This window comes from Xenopus laevis, chromosome 2L, assembly GCF_017654675.1.
Source record: "Xenopus laevis strain J_2021 chromosome 2L, Xenopus_laevis_v10.1, whole genome shotgun sequence".
NCBI lineage: Eukaryota > Metazoa > Chordata > Amphibia > Anura > Pipidae > Xenopus > Xenopus laevis.
The window spans coordinates 143,995,040-144,013,522 of NC_054373.1; the positions used below are offsets into that span (position 1 = coordinate 143,995,040).

Consider the following 18,483-nt stretch of genomic DNA (forward strand, 5'->3'; position numbering starts at 1 on the left):
GCATATTCCTTCTTTTTATTTTATGAGTTCCAAGTGAAAGACACATGCATTATGCATTATGTGTATCCAGTCTAAATATTATTAAGCAAATAACTGACCCTACCTGTAATGCAAATTGCATATAAAAATGCAGACTCAGATATTATTTTACTAGAACGATTCACTGATAAAACCATCAATGATAAATGAACAGCAAGTACATTCTTCTGCACTGTACTGTAGTTCAATAAATAACAAGGGAAAATACAAATACACTTACTTAAAAACAATGGGGCCATTACATGCTATTGTGAGGTTACAGTTCTTCTCCAATAATAACCATTTAGTTAAACAGAGCCAGCTGTACGTTTGCATCTGCATCGGTCAAGGTGCTGTCTATAAGTTAGAAGAAACCACATAATTCTTGATGATTCTTTGCTATATAACTGCTCTTTGGGGCAAATTCATTAAGGTGCAAAGTGGTGAACGCTGGCTAAAATTCGCCAGCATTAAGTAAGTTTCATACTTCACCTATTTACTAATAGGCGCTGGCGAAAATATGTGAAGGAGATAGACTCTAGCGCAACTTCACACTTTAACGCCAGGCGAATCTTCGCCAGGGCTAAAAATCGTTACTACACAAATTCACTAAGAAGTTGATTTTACTGAACGTTACCTCTTACGCCAGACTTGCCTTCGCCAGCTCAGACCTGGTGAAGTGCAATAGAGTAGATAGGCCTCAAAAAAAAGTCCCAAAAAACGCTGGTGTCTTTTCCATTTTCATGGGTGATAGGCTGCAAAAGGACGAAAAAATCTTTTGGGGGTACCCTGCTTCCCCCCTACTTTTCATAACATATGGCAAATACTCTGGGCACATGTGTAGGGCAATAAAACATCTCTATTTGCATTTATTAAGGTTCCCTGGGCTTGTGTAGTTTTATGTATGTGCTGTAACATATACGTCCATTCAGACTTTAAGATCCCAAATAGATATGCAAATTCCCCTTCGCTAGTGCAACTTCGCTTTGCCTGGCGAATTTTCACTAGTGCAACTTCGCTACCTTTCGCTTCGCTGAGCGCAGCTTCGCATTTTAGTAGGGATGCACCGAATCCAGGATTCAGTTCGGGATTCGGCCAGGATTCGGCCTTTTTCAGCAAGATTCGGATTCGGCCGAATCCTTCTGCCCAGCCGAACCAAATCCTAATTTGCCTATGCAAATAATTTGCCTATGCAAATAATTTGCCTATGCAAATAATTTGCCTATGCAAATAATTTGCCTATGCAAATAATTTGCCTATGCAAATAATTTGCCTATGCAAATAATTTGCCTATGCAAATAATTTGCCTATGCAAATTAGGGGCTGGGAGGGAAAACAGGTGACTTTTTGTCAGAAAGCAAGGAAGTAAAAAATATTTTCCCCTTCCCACCCCTAATTTGCATATGCAAATTAGGGTTCGGATTCGGTTCGGTATTCGGCCGAATCATTCGCAAAGGATTCGGGGGTTCGGCCAAATCCAAAATAGTGGATTCGGTGCATCCATACATTTTAGTGAATTTATGGAGCATTGGCGAAAATTCGCCAGGCGAAGTGCGGCGAAGCCATCGCTGGCGCAAGTCCGCAGGTTTGTGAATTTGCCCCTTTGACTTGCAGCCTGTACACATGAAATATTGTTTTGAGCAACTGAGCCTATGTGTAATGTGTGTGTGTGGGAAGGATGGGTCAGAATAAATATTATAACATAACTGCCCATCATTCTGCATAGGGTACATATAATGAACATTGTGTGAATCCCTAATTCAATCAGTGTGAATCATTTTATAACATGCAAGATCATAGTACTTTTCTATGCATGCTACAGAACAGGAATCTCTCTTTTTTGTTGTTGTTGTTAGGACAGGGTCCGGCTAACTAATTAGTATCAGGACCAATAATGATTTCTGATGGTGGCACTATCTACCTCTTTTGGTCATGTAGATTTGGCAGCTCAGTTTTTTTCACTTTGATTTTCAGGGAGAGAAAGCAGTCCCTGTGACTGCTGGGGAGAAGTTAAGGAGGTATACGGTCCAGAGCAATACAGATTCAACATATCAATTGCTGTGTGGCCCAGTAAATGGGGACATACATGGTTTATGCCCAATAATGGACAAATTATTGTCATACAACAAGTGGGAATACCCAGGAAGTAAAAGGGGGCTGCAATTCTACCATTTCCTCCTACTGATGGGGACAAACAGCTAACAGGGCACTTAAGTCCCAAAATATACTGGAAAACAGAATGGTAGGCCAAGGGCCCTGCACCAGAACAGAGAAGCAGCAAATCTGCATAGGGACAGTTTTGGATGCAGTTCAAACACCCAGTGTGCCAAGCTAGATCTTTTGCCTGCCTCTTCACCTCTTTTTTATTTGTATCCATCCATTAAGAGTTTTACATTTCCCCAAGAATTATAAAAGATAAACAATTACAGGATGCTCAGGAAACAGCCCAATAATCCGTCTAATAATAAAACCTAATAAGCGCCAGATTGTTTCCAAAGATCTGTTTTATTCTAATGGTGATGGATGTTATCAGCACTCTTAATTAGAAGTAACAATGTAATGGATTTCCCCTAAGAGTCCCATAGATTTACATTCCCAAACACTTTCACAGCCATTTATTCTTGCCGTATTCGAGCCTTTCCATTAGTCATGGCAGTACGAAGATAAAAATGTCTGTGCTGTAATTGTGCGCTTTAGAGGGAAATCAAGCAGTGAGATTTAAAAAAAAAACAATAAAAATAAATCTAAAAAAAGCAGCGAGTAGGCAATTTTCTTTAGTGTATTTTGATGTGGAAAAAAATGCAATTGGATTTAATATGATACAGGGTCTCAGAGAGAGAGAGATGGGCACCAACATTGAGAAAAAATACTAAGATGATGGATGTGTAGCCTGCAGCCCTCCTTCTGGGGCTCAGAACCCACAACACCAAACCAGCCCTGCAGCACTGAATAATACAAAAATGTCTCTTTATTTTATTTTTATACTTTTGTTTCTTATATTTTTTTATTTTCCTCTTCATAAACAAAGATGTCCAAGGTGCAAAAAAATTGGAACCCACTAGGCAACATTCTTCCCCAGAATTCCACCACAAATGTGTGCCAGGCAACAGAGGCACGATGATTTGTAATGGTTAGTAAATAGCATGCAAATGGACACACCTGGCAGATGTAAGGGGCTGCTCAGTCCAGACAGGTGAGAGCCTCCATTAGTTTTCATGGGACCCCATGCTACTAAAGTTCACAGAGCCTCCCTCTAGAGGTCCCAACTGGTCACTTGGGTCCATAGGTGGTGAGCCCTGCCAACAAGTAAGCTGGTTCAAATGAAAAAAGCACCCACAAATGCATACTCAAAGCTCTGATCTGCCCATCCATCATTATGCCAAACCCCCACCTATGATGCTCCCAAATCCTGCACAGACCTGCACCTTTCGATCTGCAATCCTCATCTTTGCATCAATTCTGGCCCCCTCTGCAATGGAGCCCCTAACTAGAGTGCCCTGCACCCCTCTAATGGATGGATGGATGCATACAGACCCTTCAATTCAGTGGCACAACATCAAGTATCTACAAATGTATATTTGTACATAGATTTCCTTTTTGCCAGTACATACTGGGCCATGCACCTCATCCACCAAAGTAAGCCCAAGTGGGAAACTGGTAAATGGCACAAATACAGATAAGAGCAAACAAGTGAAAGCAGTTTGCGGATGTTGCTTTAATGAGTGCAATTCTGCGCCAATGTTCTCATCTTTTATCGCACTTTTAAGTAACTATAGAAGACATAACAATAAAAACAAAATATTCTTTGTCAAGTCTCCGTATTTAGTCACATTTAGTCATAAGCAAAACTTTTCATTTGAAAAACCATGGAAAAATTGGTGAAATGGCGAAATTTTGACAAAAACACTCCAATGGGTGTTTCTTTTTGTGTTTTTTCTCACACCAGTTGGAGTCCATGGACTTTTTATTCTCTCACTAAATGCATTGGTGTCAATGGGTGTTTTTTCTCGAGTTTTTCAGGCAAAAATATTTGCTCATTTATACCCATATTATTTGATAAGTACCTAAAGTCAAATCTTTCCAATGCAGCTACAAGGAATGTTTGTTACCTGTTATAACCTAGCAATCAGTACCCCACAATGTCTTGCATGTCTCTTTCAAAAGTTTGATTCTGATACATATATTGCCAATCAATTGTGGCATTCTTAAGAAGGCCTTCTCAATACCTTCATAATATCCAGGGGTGGACAAGCACAGGCATAGGTCTCATATTTAAAAGACACTATTTATAGCCTATTTTTACAATTCTTTATTGTTACCCAACTTTGCACATCTAATCTGAACAGTTTTCATACCCAATAAAAACTGATGAAAGTCATTCAACTTTTGATTCCGAACAATTTTAAGAAAAAACTGGCACAGTTGCCATGGTATATTTTCCTTCTGAGCTAGGGCACAATGATCAAACTGCAACCTTGGAGTCCTCTGGGATTTGCAATGGTCCTAAACCTGCTTAAGGGCTCTACAGATGACTCTGTATGGCATGAACATTAAAATTGGGCCCCAGAACAAAAGCTGGATAAGGCTTCCAATATTTGTTTTCCTTTACCCTATTGATACCATTGGCATAAAGAATCCATTTTTACTGACTGGATAACATACTGTCCAGATGGCAACCATGCCCAGAACATGTAGTTTATTGCATGAATGGGCACTATATGAAAAATGTTTATAATATTTATATGTATGTAATAGAGAGGCCCAGTACTTTATACTTACATTACTACATGATATTAATTATTTTTGTTCTCTCTTTATTTAGGATATAGGAGGCTCAGACGCGCCCCCTCGAAACTGGCGTGGGATTGGCCTGGCAGTGCTGGTCATAACAATAGTAATGTCACTGGTGCTATTGGCCATTTTTCTGCTCTCTCCCGGTGAGTATTTGCACATTTTTATGCACTGTATCACAGTGTTTTCCTAGGCCACAGAGGTGACTTTTGTAGTAAAGAGAATCTTGTCTGACTCTCATCCATAGAACAGCAGCCATAGACTGCAGTGCAAATTATTTCACAGATTTTCTAGCATCATTTAAATGTTAATAGCCAGCTTTATCCAGGCTAATCACTCACTGAAATATGAGATAATATCTTTTACATCAGTAGGCTCTTTAGTAGCTGTGAAACCGGCCATATTGGAACTTCCAGTGCTCACTTTGCAAATATCTGATACTCTACTTGAGCACTTCTCCACTGGCTGAAATCTGTACAGGAACCCTTTGCTTTCTAATATTTATGCAAAGGTTTGGTTAGTGTTTCTGCAAACACTACAATGGCCAAATGAGACCTGCTTCTTTGTATCAAATAGATTATAATGAAAAATATACCCATAACTAAAATTGATAAATATATATATATAAATATATATATATATATATATATATATATATATATATATATATATATATATATATATATATATATATATATAGACAAACACTCGCACTCTGATCCAGTCTTGGAGATATTGTGGGTGCTGGGTCAAAGCTCCAGCATACAATCATTGGATAAGGACCCGCACTCCAATGTTTCGTGGAAAAAAAGGTTTTTATTTCAACTTGTGCATCCAACGTTTCGGCCCATGCCTGGGCCTTTATCAAGGATAAAATACAAGTGTTAGTAGGTGCATATTTATACACATGGCCCAACCCAAGAGGGGGCGCTCAATTAACGTCATAATTGAGCGCCCCCTGTGTATAAATATGCACCTACTAACACTTGTATTTTATCCTTGATAAAGGCCCAGGCATGGGCCGAAACGTTGGATGCACAAGTTGAAATAAAAACCTTTTTTCCACGAAACATTGGAGTGCGGGTCCTTATCCAATGATTATATATATATATATATATATATATATATATATATATATATATATATATATATATATAGGGCTGCCACCTGTCTGGTTTTTACCCAAACACCCAAAAGAGCTGCCTGGGTGAAAACTGACTGTCTGGATTTCTAGATTAGAAAATCTGGACAGGACTTGGAAGTGAATGGTGTGGCAATAAGCCAATCAGTGATCGGCATGTCATAACCCTGCCCTTGATGTCATAGACCCACCCCCAAACAGGATTGTGGGCCCCGCCGACCCAAACTCGCTCCTGATGAAACTCTGGATGCTGCCCCCGACCTCCCCCAAGGCCCGATTGCACCGCAATAAGCGACAAGGTATGCACAGGGGGAGAGTGGGGTCAGAGGGGGGTGGCGGCACCAAGTGGAGCTCATGGCTGGGGCATGGAGCTCAGGAAGGCCTCTAAGGTGTGAGCCCATTGGGCCTGGACCCCCCAGTCCAATGATACCCCTAAAACATTATGCACTTCATCCCTGACATCATCCACCCCTCCTCTTATCCAGGCTCCCCAGCTGCAAAAGATGGCAAACCTATATAAATTTAATTTTCTTGATAAATGTCAGTAGGGGGTTCATTATGCACTAAATATTTGCCAGAGGTTTTAGTCATGCCCTATACTACTTATTAATGACCATTGCATGAAGTGACCCAACCTACGCTGAACAGCCAAGCAGTGGTGAGCATGATTTCACTATGTATGTAACACATAATATTGGACGTCCATGAAACAGACTTTAGGCGTCCTCAGTGAGGTATATCTGTATCAAAGATGAGAGAATCATCTGCAAATTAAATCCTTAAGATTTACCACTCAAGGCCATCACAAAAGTTACTAATAAAATATTATTATCTGAAGTTCTATGTATTACATCAAGAATCCCCCTGTAAAAGTACCATGGAAATGTGTAGTGCTGGTGAGGCCAATGGCCTGGAGATGAAAAAAGCAGAAAGATCTCATAATTCCCTAGAAAGCAAGATATTAGCCCCCCTGAAGGCCACTTTTAAAACACCACTTATTAATATTCTGCAGAACTAATTGGGATCAAAGAAAAGTTAGTGAAATTTTTCAGGATAATTAATCTGCAACACAACTTGTCCCAGCCTATGACTAATGAAGTGCAATGCTCAGAGACAAAAATGTATTCCCAGTGTAGGCAATTAATTATGAGCTCTATGAAATGGATATAGTGCTACATGTCTGAAAAAGGTTCCACAAACTTGTGGGGGGGGGGTTAAAAAAGCTACACAGTGAGGCTTAATATAATATGTAAAGCTTTATTTTACCTAGATGTAATAATTATGATAATGTTATAATAATAAGGTTTTTATCTAAAATTATTGAGTTAGAATCACATGAAAATATGGTCACAGACAGGATATATCCAAGCAGAAATGTTTTTTTCTTTCATTAAAACCATGTAGATTTTTAGTTTTTAGTTTTATTTAGTCCCTGTACAACCACATAGCACACCTGTATCATGTGAGATATGTAATTTGCACCGAGTACTATGATGATAATATCAAGTAGCAATGTATACACTGTCCTTATCATATAAAGTATTACTCCCAAATCCCACAACAGTGATGACCATACCTATAAATTATTACTGCAGATAACCAAGCCATTGTATTTGTAAACCTTACTCCTGTGATCTTACACCTGTGTCTAGTTGAGTTGTTGCAGAACTAAAACTGCCAGGATCACGGCAATCATTGGCTGGAGAGTATTATAGCTCGTCGGCAACAGTCGAGACATTGGTTGTAGATCACAACCGTAGGTATTAATAAAAATATTGTCATTTTCCTTAACAGAGGATTCAAAGCAGCCTGTGAAATCATTCCTGACACTGTCTGATCTGGAGAATATGGATTATCAGGTCCATGTGCCCAGTTTGTCTTGGGCAAGTGGTAAGTGTAAAGCAGATTAAGTTTTCATACTCTGAGGCAGTGATCCCCAACCAGTAGCTCGCGAGCAACATGTTGCTCTCCAACCCCTTGGATGTTGCTCCCAGTGGCCTCAAAGCAGGAGCTTTTTTTTGAATTCCAGGCTTAGAGGCAAGTTTTGGTTGTATAAAAACCAGGTGCACTGCCAAACAAAGCCTCATTGTAGGTTGACAATCCACATAAGGGCTACAAAATGGCCAATCACAGCACATATTTGGCACCCCAAGAACATTTTTCATGCTAGCGTTGCTCCCCAACTCCTTGTACTTCTGAATGTTGCTCACGGGTTCAAAAGGTTGGGGATCCCTGCTCTGAGGTTATCTGAGCAGCAGTGATCTTCAATAGGAGGGGCAGTTACAGGCACATGCTGACATCACACACACAGATTACTAATCTGCTATCTGTAGTTTGCTTAAAATTGCCTTTTTGCAACTAGAGGTAAGAATTGATATCCACTTTACCCAGCAGCCACATATCTCCCTGAGGCTGATGCTAAACTGCACAAGTCTAGTTACCAATAGCAACCAATTAGATCTTTAGAATTTGATGCTGCTTTAATTTCAGTTGAAATCCACTAAAATGTCTTACTTTAATTTCCCTTTACCTGACTTTGTGTAGTACTCATTGGACTAGGCTGATTAGGGCTAAATGCTAATTGCTTGCTGCTGGCACTGTATGAGAATAACTTGAAAATGCCATATTGCTCTTTGGTGGGGTCATATAATAATAGGTGCAACGTTTGCAACTGGTATAGATAACTAAAGTAATTAATAGTGGTGTAAATACAAGAGGCCAGGCTCCCCCCCCACACACACAAAAATATCCTCTTGGGGGCCCGGTGCTTAGCCACCTGTATGCAAACTACCCCCACCCTGCAACTGGCTGTCGGCTTGCAACATACTTACTTGTGGTGAGCAGCAAACTTCAGTGGCATCAATGAGGGGTCTGCTGTATTGTAGCTACGTCTCTGAATACACACATAGCATTTACTGATAACCCTTTAAAAAAAGGTTTACAAAGGTTTACAGGACTTGGGCAAACTTTGTATCATTTATTACATGCCCCCATAAATATTAAATACGTAATAAATTAAACATTAGACCTGTCCCTGATTTGAAAGTGGAATTAACAATGCATGGCTATTTTATTTTATTCTTATTTGTATAGACTTTGAAATAATCCTGAAAACCAGAGAAGGAAATCTAATTCAACAGAATGTGAAGACAAAGGCGTTCAGTATCCTGCTGAGTAACACCACACTTGTGAGGATTTCTCCAACTTTATTAATCCTGATAACAAGACGTATCCTAGGATACATTTGGGTTACGTGCTCAGCATATATAATCATATTTAGGAAAGAGCATTAGACACTTAATTTAGGAACCTTCAGGATATATCATGTATGAAATGGTTTGAGGAAAAGATTTTTGGGGAATGTAATAAGGCTGTTTTGCCAATTGTGTCATGGGCAGCTCTGCAGCCAAATTTCGCTAGCAGTGTCCAGTGGTGGGATAAGGGGAATTTTCTTTTTGGTAGAGGTTGCCCAATAGGGCTGCTACGAAACATTCAGATGTAGTAAGAGGTCAACCAGCAGTAAAGCAGTAGCCAAAACTATTTTTATAAAAGTAAAAAAATCTTTATTAGGACATATGTAGGCCTGACGTGTTTCGTGCCTGAGATGGGCACTTAGTATGAGTATGAGGCACGAAACATATCAGGCCTATATATGTCCTAATAAAGATTTTTTTTTCTTTACTGTTGGATGACTTCTTACTACATCTGAATGCTTTGTATTTTCCCAAAAATTTGGCAAACCCTTGGACTGGGTTAACCCTAGTAAGAGACCATCTTTCAAAAATAATTTTGTGTTTTTTGTTTTTGAACTTTTTTTATCATTCATTATCTTAATTTTTAATTTTTTTGACTTCTGTCAAAAAAATGGAGCCATACACCAGTACTAGTATGACTTTAATAGGGCTGCTGCCCTAATCACACATCTCTATGTCTGTATAAACATACAGGGTGGTCATGTATTGGTCGACCATTCAACCAATCAGCTCACAGGCTGGAAGGACAGCTATCACTGACCATACACATGGATGGCCTTGTTGTATTTTGCTAAGCCTTTGCATTGCTGTTGTTGACAAGGAGAGTTTGTCTGTGTAGATGGGAAACTTGTACTGCATATGATTATTTATTTTATGTATAGATTGCTTCTTGACTGAAAAAGAATGTTGATGAGAAACATAAATTCACGATCTGTTGCATTAATATAAAACATTTATCAAAACACATTAAATCTTCACACTGTCTTCCAATTCCAGCCTTGATAAGGACCAAAGAGCCCAGCAAAGTTGAAAAGTTATTTTCTAATCAAAATATCTCCATTTCAAGACATTATGCCAAATATATCTTTTTGTGTATATTACTGGCAGCAGTGATATCTAAATGCCATCTATGGAGAAAGCCTCTGCTAAGGCCATCAATATGTCAGGCCTACCGGAGTGTATAAATTCTATTAGTATTAATGCAAATATATGCACACAGTAAAGCCGTGGCTTCATCCTTTCCTGTCTAAGTAAAAACACATGGATGATGAACAGTACTTAGCAATATCATCTGTTTTTCCTATAAATAACCTAAATACTGTAATATATAAAGGAACAGTGTCAGATGATATTAAATTCAGACAGCGGAGATGTTTCATTCATTTTTATGCAGAGAGCCTTTAATTCTCCTGAGAGCTACATGATGTACATTTATTTTGCAAATATAATTTCACAGCAATTTTTGGGCTACTTGTGGGTTTTGCCTCTAATACATATGTACAATTTAATTTCAATGGTGTCTGACTTTTTATATACATGAAATGATCCGTGTAGAAAAAAAGAATTCTTGTTACCAAGGTCATGGTAACTTAACCTCTCTTTGCTTTTTATATCGTCTTCCTTTAAGAGGGGCTCAGATGATTTCTTGGACATGCATAGGCTATGGTTATATTAAAATCTACAATAAGTATAGATATTGGTATGCATAGTTTATGTGAGTGTATAGATAGGGTGGTATGAGTGTGTTTACTGTATGCTTGGATGCTGGGTTTCATTTGGAAGGGTTGAACTTGATGGAGTTTGGCCTTTTTTTATGTAACTATGTAACTACCCCCTGCGGTATTTCAGAACTATTCCTTTATCGCTTTGCCTCCTGTTTTGGCAGATGTCTCTAAGAGCATCCCATGCAGAGCTGTCTCCAGACCTACAATATGTCCTTCTCATCTTCAACAAGCAGCAGGTAATATGGCGTTTTATACAGCCAAATTTCTTTTCATGTTTGTGAAATGTAAGTTCTGATTTCAGAAGGTCATTAAAGCAATTGAATTCGGATAAACAATAAGGCTATGAACAGTTTCTAACCTAGATTACGCTGTCAAGAATTTAATAATCGTAATTAAAAGAGGCTTGAATGACTGCGAATATGGACAGTTTTATGTTAGATGTGGGCACCTGGAAAGAGGTCATGTCTGTACATAATTAATACCTTTTAAGGGGTTTTATTGTGTTGTGATATTTTTTCACATAGAGTTTCAGATTTCATATCTTTATATATTATATAGTTATATCTTTGCTGCTTAGGCTGCAGAACCTATTTGTAGCCTCATTATATATATATATATATATATATATATATATATATATATATATATATATATATATATATATATATATATATATATATATACAGTATATATATATATAGTACGATGGATCAGCACACACTGTTTTTTATCCAACGTTTCGCTCCCACCTGAAAAAGGTCCCCAGGTGGGACCGAAACGTCGGATAAAAATGTGTTTTGCTTGAAATAAACACTACTACTTCAAAATCAAAACAGTGTGTGCTGATCCATTGTACTACATACATGCTTTATTGATACATCTGTTTGAGTGCTGGTACTGTGGGATTTTATATATATATATATATATTTTTTTTTTTTTATTATTATTATTTTTTTTTTATTATTATTATATATTTTATATAAAATTATATATTATATAATTTTTTTAATTTTAACCAGTAAAATACCAAGGCTACTTCTACAACTTAAAAATCCGTAGAAAATCCAAGTAGAAGGGCTGAAATGATTGCACTGCCATTAAAGTCAGTAGCAGGCAAAAGTGTGTCATTAGCCTTCTGCCTACTTTGCCTCAGCCGACCTTCATCCCTTTTCATCCTCATTGTTAAATAGGCCAGATACAGTATTTAGGATGGAAGCTGAGCATTTTTAGATAAGCACACAACCAATTGTGGGTCACACAGAAAATGCACATCATACAGAATTTACATGCCATAATAATATAACACAAATTTAACCCTCACACACGCTTTGCATCTTGCGCTTAAAGGATTGTTCAGCTTTAGATTAACTTTTAGTATGAAGTAGAGAGTGAAATTCTGAGATAATGTGCAATTGGTTTTTATTTTTGTTTGCTATTTGTGTTTTTAGATATCTAGCTTTTCATTCAGAAGCTCTCCAGAAGCTCTCCATTCCGACAATCTGTAATTTGGACCCTAGCAACTGACAGTGAAATTTGATGTCTGGAATGGTCTAAATCCTAAGACGGACGAATGGCTAGTGTCAGAGGGTTGATAGTTGTCACCCCCGCCCTCTATGACGCTATAACGCTATATGGCCCAAGGCAGGATGGACTAAAAAGGGCTAAATGGTCTACTGTGGACAATGGTCACTAATATAGCTTATACTAGGCCATACAAATAAAAGATCACCACTCTGTTACTTAAATTCCAGAGTGTCAGCACAATGCCAGCTTGCCTTTTGCATAAGTGTTGCTCAAACTTACTGGAAATAACCACAAAGGCTATGTTTAGCCAATAGCTGATTGCGAGACCGTGGACCGTTGGAGCTAAGAACAATATGTTGCAATATTGTCTGAAATACTTGTAAGACTAAGCAAATTATCTAGACATTAATCGTACAAGGAGGAGTCAGACCATGTATGGTATTGGCATACCCCCATTTGTTATCACCCCCATCTATGACATCAAGATGGGTATATAAACTTATGTTATGTGGGAGTATCTTTGGAAAGCATTCGGGTACCACCCAGGTGACACACGACCGCTTCCCCAGGCAAAATCTATTGTCTTATATTTTGGACACAATAAACTACCTCATTGTATTTGAACTTGCACTATTTCGTGGTTTTGCTTTACGTACGAGGTCATAGAGGTACAAATATAACAACACAACCAAGCATTGAATTAAAAAAGAGACTGGAATGTGAATAAGGAGGGGCCTGAATAGAAAGATGAGTAATTAAAAAGTAGCAATAACAATAAAACAGTATCCTCACAGAGCATTTGGTTTTTAGATTGGAAAGAGTCAAAAGAAGTAGGCAAATAATTCAAAAACTATAAAAACCAAAGAAAAAGTGAAGGCCAGTTGAAACGTTGCTTAGAATTAGCCATTCTATAACATACTACAAGTTAGTTTAAAGGTAAACCATCCCTTTAATCAGTGACATCTCTATGGGTTTATTTCTAAAAGTACCAAAGAGACCCTTTACCTATACTGTCTGCTCCCAAATGCTAAATGTGTTGGCTGTTTTATTATGGTAAGGGCAGCCATCTTGTTCTCATGGGGGTATAGTTGTTAGTTATATAGGCATATTTTTAGTTATAGTTAGGTGAGCCTGAATTGGATTTCGTAAAATGCAAATACAAAACCAACAGACTGCATGCTTCAACAGTATCCATATTATGAGTTGGCAACCCAGAGTAATGGGATAAAGAGATGCACAGTGCACAGTGGAATAGAAGATGTTGCCCTACAGAACGTACAGTGTAACTCGCACCAGGCAGATTTATAGTACCTGGAGGGCATGAATGTTGAGGTGTTCAACCTAGATAATTGTTTTTGCTCGTTTACCTTCTGCCAGAGTTATAGAGACAGGCTATGTGCAAACTTACTGCCGTCTTGGTGATTTATGAATAGGAGATGTAGCCGCAAGCACAGGGCAAATTGTATATACTCTGCAGGATAATAATTGATGGAACTTGCAGCAGTGAGAGCCAAGCCTGGACTCTGTTATCTGATCATTAATCCCACAAACAATCCCCTTCCTTTTGTAATGGTTCTAATATATTGTATCAATAAATGAGATTGCCTGTGTGTACTGCATGCATCCAGGAAAATCATCTCCTCTCATTTAATCAGTTGTGATCCAGCAAAGCACAAACCAATGTTAGATGTTCTTATACTAATAGCACGTGGAATGTATTCTCTGCTGGCAAAGAAGCTCCTTATTTTGGCAGAGGGGTTTTTCATTAGTATTAATAGAAACTGCCTGTTATATTTTTCAAATGCTGAGCTTTAGATGCTGCACATTGTAACAAGCTCCACTGTGGCCTTCCACCTGCTGTATTATATAAAGTAAATGAATACAATGCTGTTGCTGTGAATGTAATTGATTAATCAGTTGATTGTGGTTAGTTACACTTGAGTACTCTTTGTGTGTTTTCTCCAGATCCAGATGGGTTAATTGACTTCTAAGGGCAGAGACACGCTCAGATTCGGGGAGATTAGTCGCCCAGCGACAAATCTCCTCTTCTTTGGGCGACTAATCTTCCCTAACTGCCTCCCGCCGGCTAGAATGTTAATCGCCAGCGGGATGGCAATCGGAGCGCTTCTAATAATTAAGCCATTGTTGTCTCTAAAGAAGAATTGGTGACAAATGAAAGTGGAAAACTTACAGGATTCTGGTTCTTTAGACCACAAGCAATTAACTGGGTTACAAGTAATCTGCAAACAATATAGGGCTCCTGGCATTTCTTGTGTAAAGCTATAGTAAGGGAGGCTACCAGGGCTCTCAAATTACTAGGGATGCACCAAATCCAGGATTCAGTTCAGGATTTTGCCTTTTTCTGCAGGATTCAGATTCAGCCAAATCCTTGTGCCTGGCCAATACGAATCCTAATTTGCATATGTACATTATGGTAGGAAGGGAAATTGTATGACTTTTGTCACAAAGCAAGTAAGTAAATAAAGTTTCCACTTGTTCCTTTACTGCCATTAATTTGCAAATGCAAATTAGGATTCTGATTCAGTTCGGTATTCAGCCAAATCTTTCACGAAGGATTCGGGGATTCTAAATAGTGGATTCAGTACATCCCTACAAATTACCATGAGCTCTATGAATACATTTCCAAATGAAACTTTCCGTCTATAGTGAGAGCCCTCTGTATTTTGGAGGCAGGGTGCTTTTAAATTGTGATTACCTAGTATTACAGTATTATTACAGTAGAAATGGGTGCCAGTGGTTCTTATAACTTAACCAGAACTTGTTTTATTGAGAACAATGCACAAAGAAGATCACAGAAATACATAGAATACATAGGTGGGCATAAGTTGTAGGTTTATAAATACTCGTGATACTGCTCTGTGAGAATAGTATTCACACTTATAAAGCAATCAAGGGTAAGCAAATCAATTCACTTAAGATTTTCTCCCCTTCTCTTGTAACCCAAATGGAACTATATAGCTCCTTAAGCCTATATGCTGGCTCCCTCTATGAGCAACAATGTCAACAGGAACCTAGTCCCTCTAACACTCCTTGATGGAGCTCAAACTGCTCAGCTATATAGCAATGAGATTAATTGTCTCTCCTATATAGGAAATAGCTGACCACTCACTAGATCCTGCACTTATCTGGTATACACAAGTCCAGTAGGTACCCGCACTCTGACTCCAATATTCACGTATCCTTGATAAAGGTCCCAACGAGGGCCAAAACGTTGGGTGCACGAGTGATGAATTAATAAAAATTGTGTGGGTCCTTCTATAAGAATTATATATAATATATATATATATATATATATATATATATATATATATATATATATATATATATATATACACACACCAAGGTTTGACACATGAAAAGGAGCCTTTTTCCTTCTATGGTCAAACTTTAGGGGACTACACAATAAAAAGGGAAAACTATTTAATAGTCTGCATACACTGGGTTGATAAATGACATACACATGTACCACTATAAATCAATGGCTACCCAGATTATCTGTTCTGATCAGCCAGATATGATCCTAAGGCAACCCAAAACAGTCACAGCACAGATATGTTATGACAAGTTAACTCGGAAATAACAAATGACCAACGTACAACTGGCCAAATTAAGGTTAGCAAAATAGTACTGAAAGCATTAAAGTAAGACCAAGCAGAGAGAAAGCTAAAGTGCAGGGCTTATATCCAGATACAGGCTTATGAGTATATCACCCAGGAAAATGGGCTTTCAGAATGTATTCTCTGAACTATGTCACTTCTACTAACTTGTCCATCGAAGATGCCACATTTTAACAAACATATACATAGGTCATGCCAGCAGAAGGCACATAGATGAGTTGTACCAACCCAAATAGAAAAGGTAAATTACACAGAAAGCTGTTTATCAGAGAATAGGGGGTTCAGTGAAAGTGTGTTACATCCTACATTTGAACTGGGGACCTGCTGTCTTCTATGCAGCCTACACTCCACTGCTCTATCTGAGCAGCAGGCAGACTCTCAGTTAAGCTTTGGTCACCTTTAGTTTCTAGGTAAGGCATAGTGTATTCACCTGTTGTCAATTTGGAATTATGTGTTCAGAGTTTGCCATGAGCATAGCTATAAAAACCCCTGTTCTGAACTTACACATTGCCTGTCAAGCTTGCCTGTTCCTCTGTCCTAATTTCCTGGTCCTGATTCTTGCTTCTGGTGGTACTTTCTGGTTCTGACCTCGGCCTGTTTTTGAGCTAGCATTTGTCTCACGTCTCAGTCGTCGTTTTCCTGGTACTGACCCGGCCTGTCTGACTACAGTTATTAGTTCTCTACTGGCTCTTACCCTGCCGTAATGCTTGGCTCCCTTACTTGCCCCTATGGGAGTACTGGATTGTCGTGAGGTAAGACCTAGCGGCACCTGAGTAGCTAAGGGCTAGACCCAAGGCCAAACGTGGTTGTTATAGGCAGAAGATCACGCCTAGGACAGAATTCAGTGACTCCCCCTGGGGTTTGGGTTTGCCAAATGTGACAAAGTGCTGATTTGAAACCGTTCTCCTGTTTAGTCAGTGTTTCTGTTTCCCCATAGATGAAGCTCCTCTTGGCTGAATTAAAGCAGTGTAAGCTGTAAGGGGAATCCAAACTTTTTAACTACTTCTTTTCAAACTTTATTTGCAAAAGAAAATGTATTTTTATATTTACAGTATGGGAGGTGCTAAATGCAGGCCATGCTGCAAATAGAATGCCTTCTTGTATGCAAACTCCACTCAATGCTTCTGCAAAAATCGAAAACGCTTCTTTATTTAAGTGAGATCCCAGCAAATGTTTCGGGGACAAGCCCCTTCAAGTGTGTTTTCGATTTTTGCAGAAGCATTAAGTGGAGTAAGCTGTAAGGGACTTTAAAGTCAAATTAGTCATAATATAACTTTAAAATGTATTTTGTAAATGTTTCAGAAACCATGTTTGCAAACACTACAAAAGTCCTTAAGAAGCAACTAGTACATAATGGGCTTCCATTCATAAACACAAGTGTCTTTGCACTTGGCTTTCAGTGTTTTCATTCGTATTTTTATGTTTTCTTGCCTTGTTCTACTTTTATTTTTGATTCTGGTTAAAATCTATGTTTTCATTTTAATTAAATGTACCACAAGCCTTTATTTATACCAGAAGCGTAGTAACGGACATAGATTTGCTTCACTAATAGCTCATTGTAGATTCTAGGAAGAGACACCACAATATTTCTGAGACTGCAATAATTGGAAAGAACATAGTTTGATCCAACAGTAATGAGTTGGAATCACAGGCAAAACCTTGTGTTCTGTTCTAATAAATCAAGTTGAATGCTGCAGCAATTCCCAAATTCACTGACTCATTAATGAAATGGATATCCAGGAATCCCACCCCTCTAGGAATCATTCATTCTTGCAGTGCTTCCCGCAGAACTAGAATTAAATCCGCTGAGCACAGCTTGTATCTGTGGCAGAAACTGCAAGCAGTATCTTTTCCTTTGACCCTGATTGCAATTGTGTATTTTTCAAATAACAATTTCTGTGCAATGAAGCCTGAAAGTTCTGACATCTGACGGGCAGTTGTTCTTTTTGTTCCCTGGTCATGCTGCAGATTTCAGGAGTAGCCGCTACTGCTTCCTACTCTGTGTACAATATCCGGACAAGGTGAGATACTCCGGCTATGCACGAGCACCCTGTTTCATGGAAAGAAAATGACATTTCCAGTTTATGAGCTGTGCTAGGGACCATGCCACTTCTAATGCATTCTTCTTGCTGCCAGTGCATAAAACATGTTCTTACAAGTGTCATAATTGTGAGTAAATGAATCATGTCCACTCTATCGTGTTAGCTATGTGTCTTTTCTAATGGTTACTGGGCCATGACAGTTCTTCGTTCTTTGCCAACAAGTCCATTGTCATTGAGTTGTCTCTGAGACCTTGTAAATATGTGCTATTAATTCAATTCCAGCAGAGTTTAGAATTTCTAAGAGTACCCCCTCTTGTTCCCCTGCCAAAATTCTGTATATCTATTATTATT

At 38.5% G+C, this 18,483-nt stretch overlaps 1 protein-coding gene across 1 annotated transcript in view; it reads left to right on the forward strand.

The window, feature by feature from the left end:
• Positions 1-18,483, forward strand: part of LOC108707547 (inactive dipeptidyl peptidase 10) — a 55,008-nt gene that overhangs the window by 12,722 nt on the left and 23,803 nt on the right. The window contains exons 2-6 of the mRNA XM_041582496.1: positions 4,841-4,955; positions 7,745-7,840; positions 9,044-9,138; positions 11,090-11,164; positions 18,059-18,111. Coding sequence (XP_041438430.1) covers positions 4,841-4,955; positions 7,745-7,840; positions 9,044-9,138; positions 11,090-11,164; positions 18,059-18,111 — 434 coding nt within the window. The remainder of the gene's footprint in view (positions 1-4,840; positions 4,956-7,744; positions 7,841-9,043; positions 9,139-11,089; positions 11,165-18,058; positions 18,112-18,483) is intronic.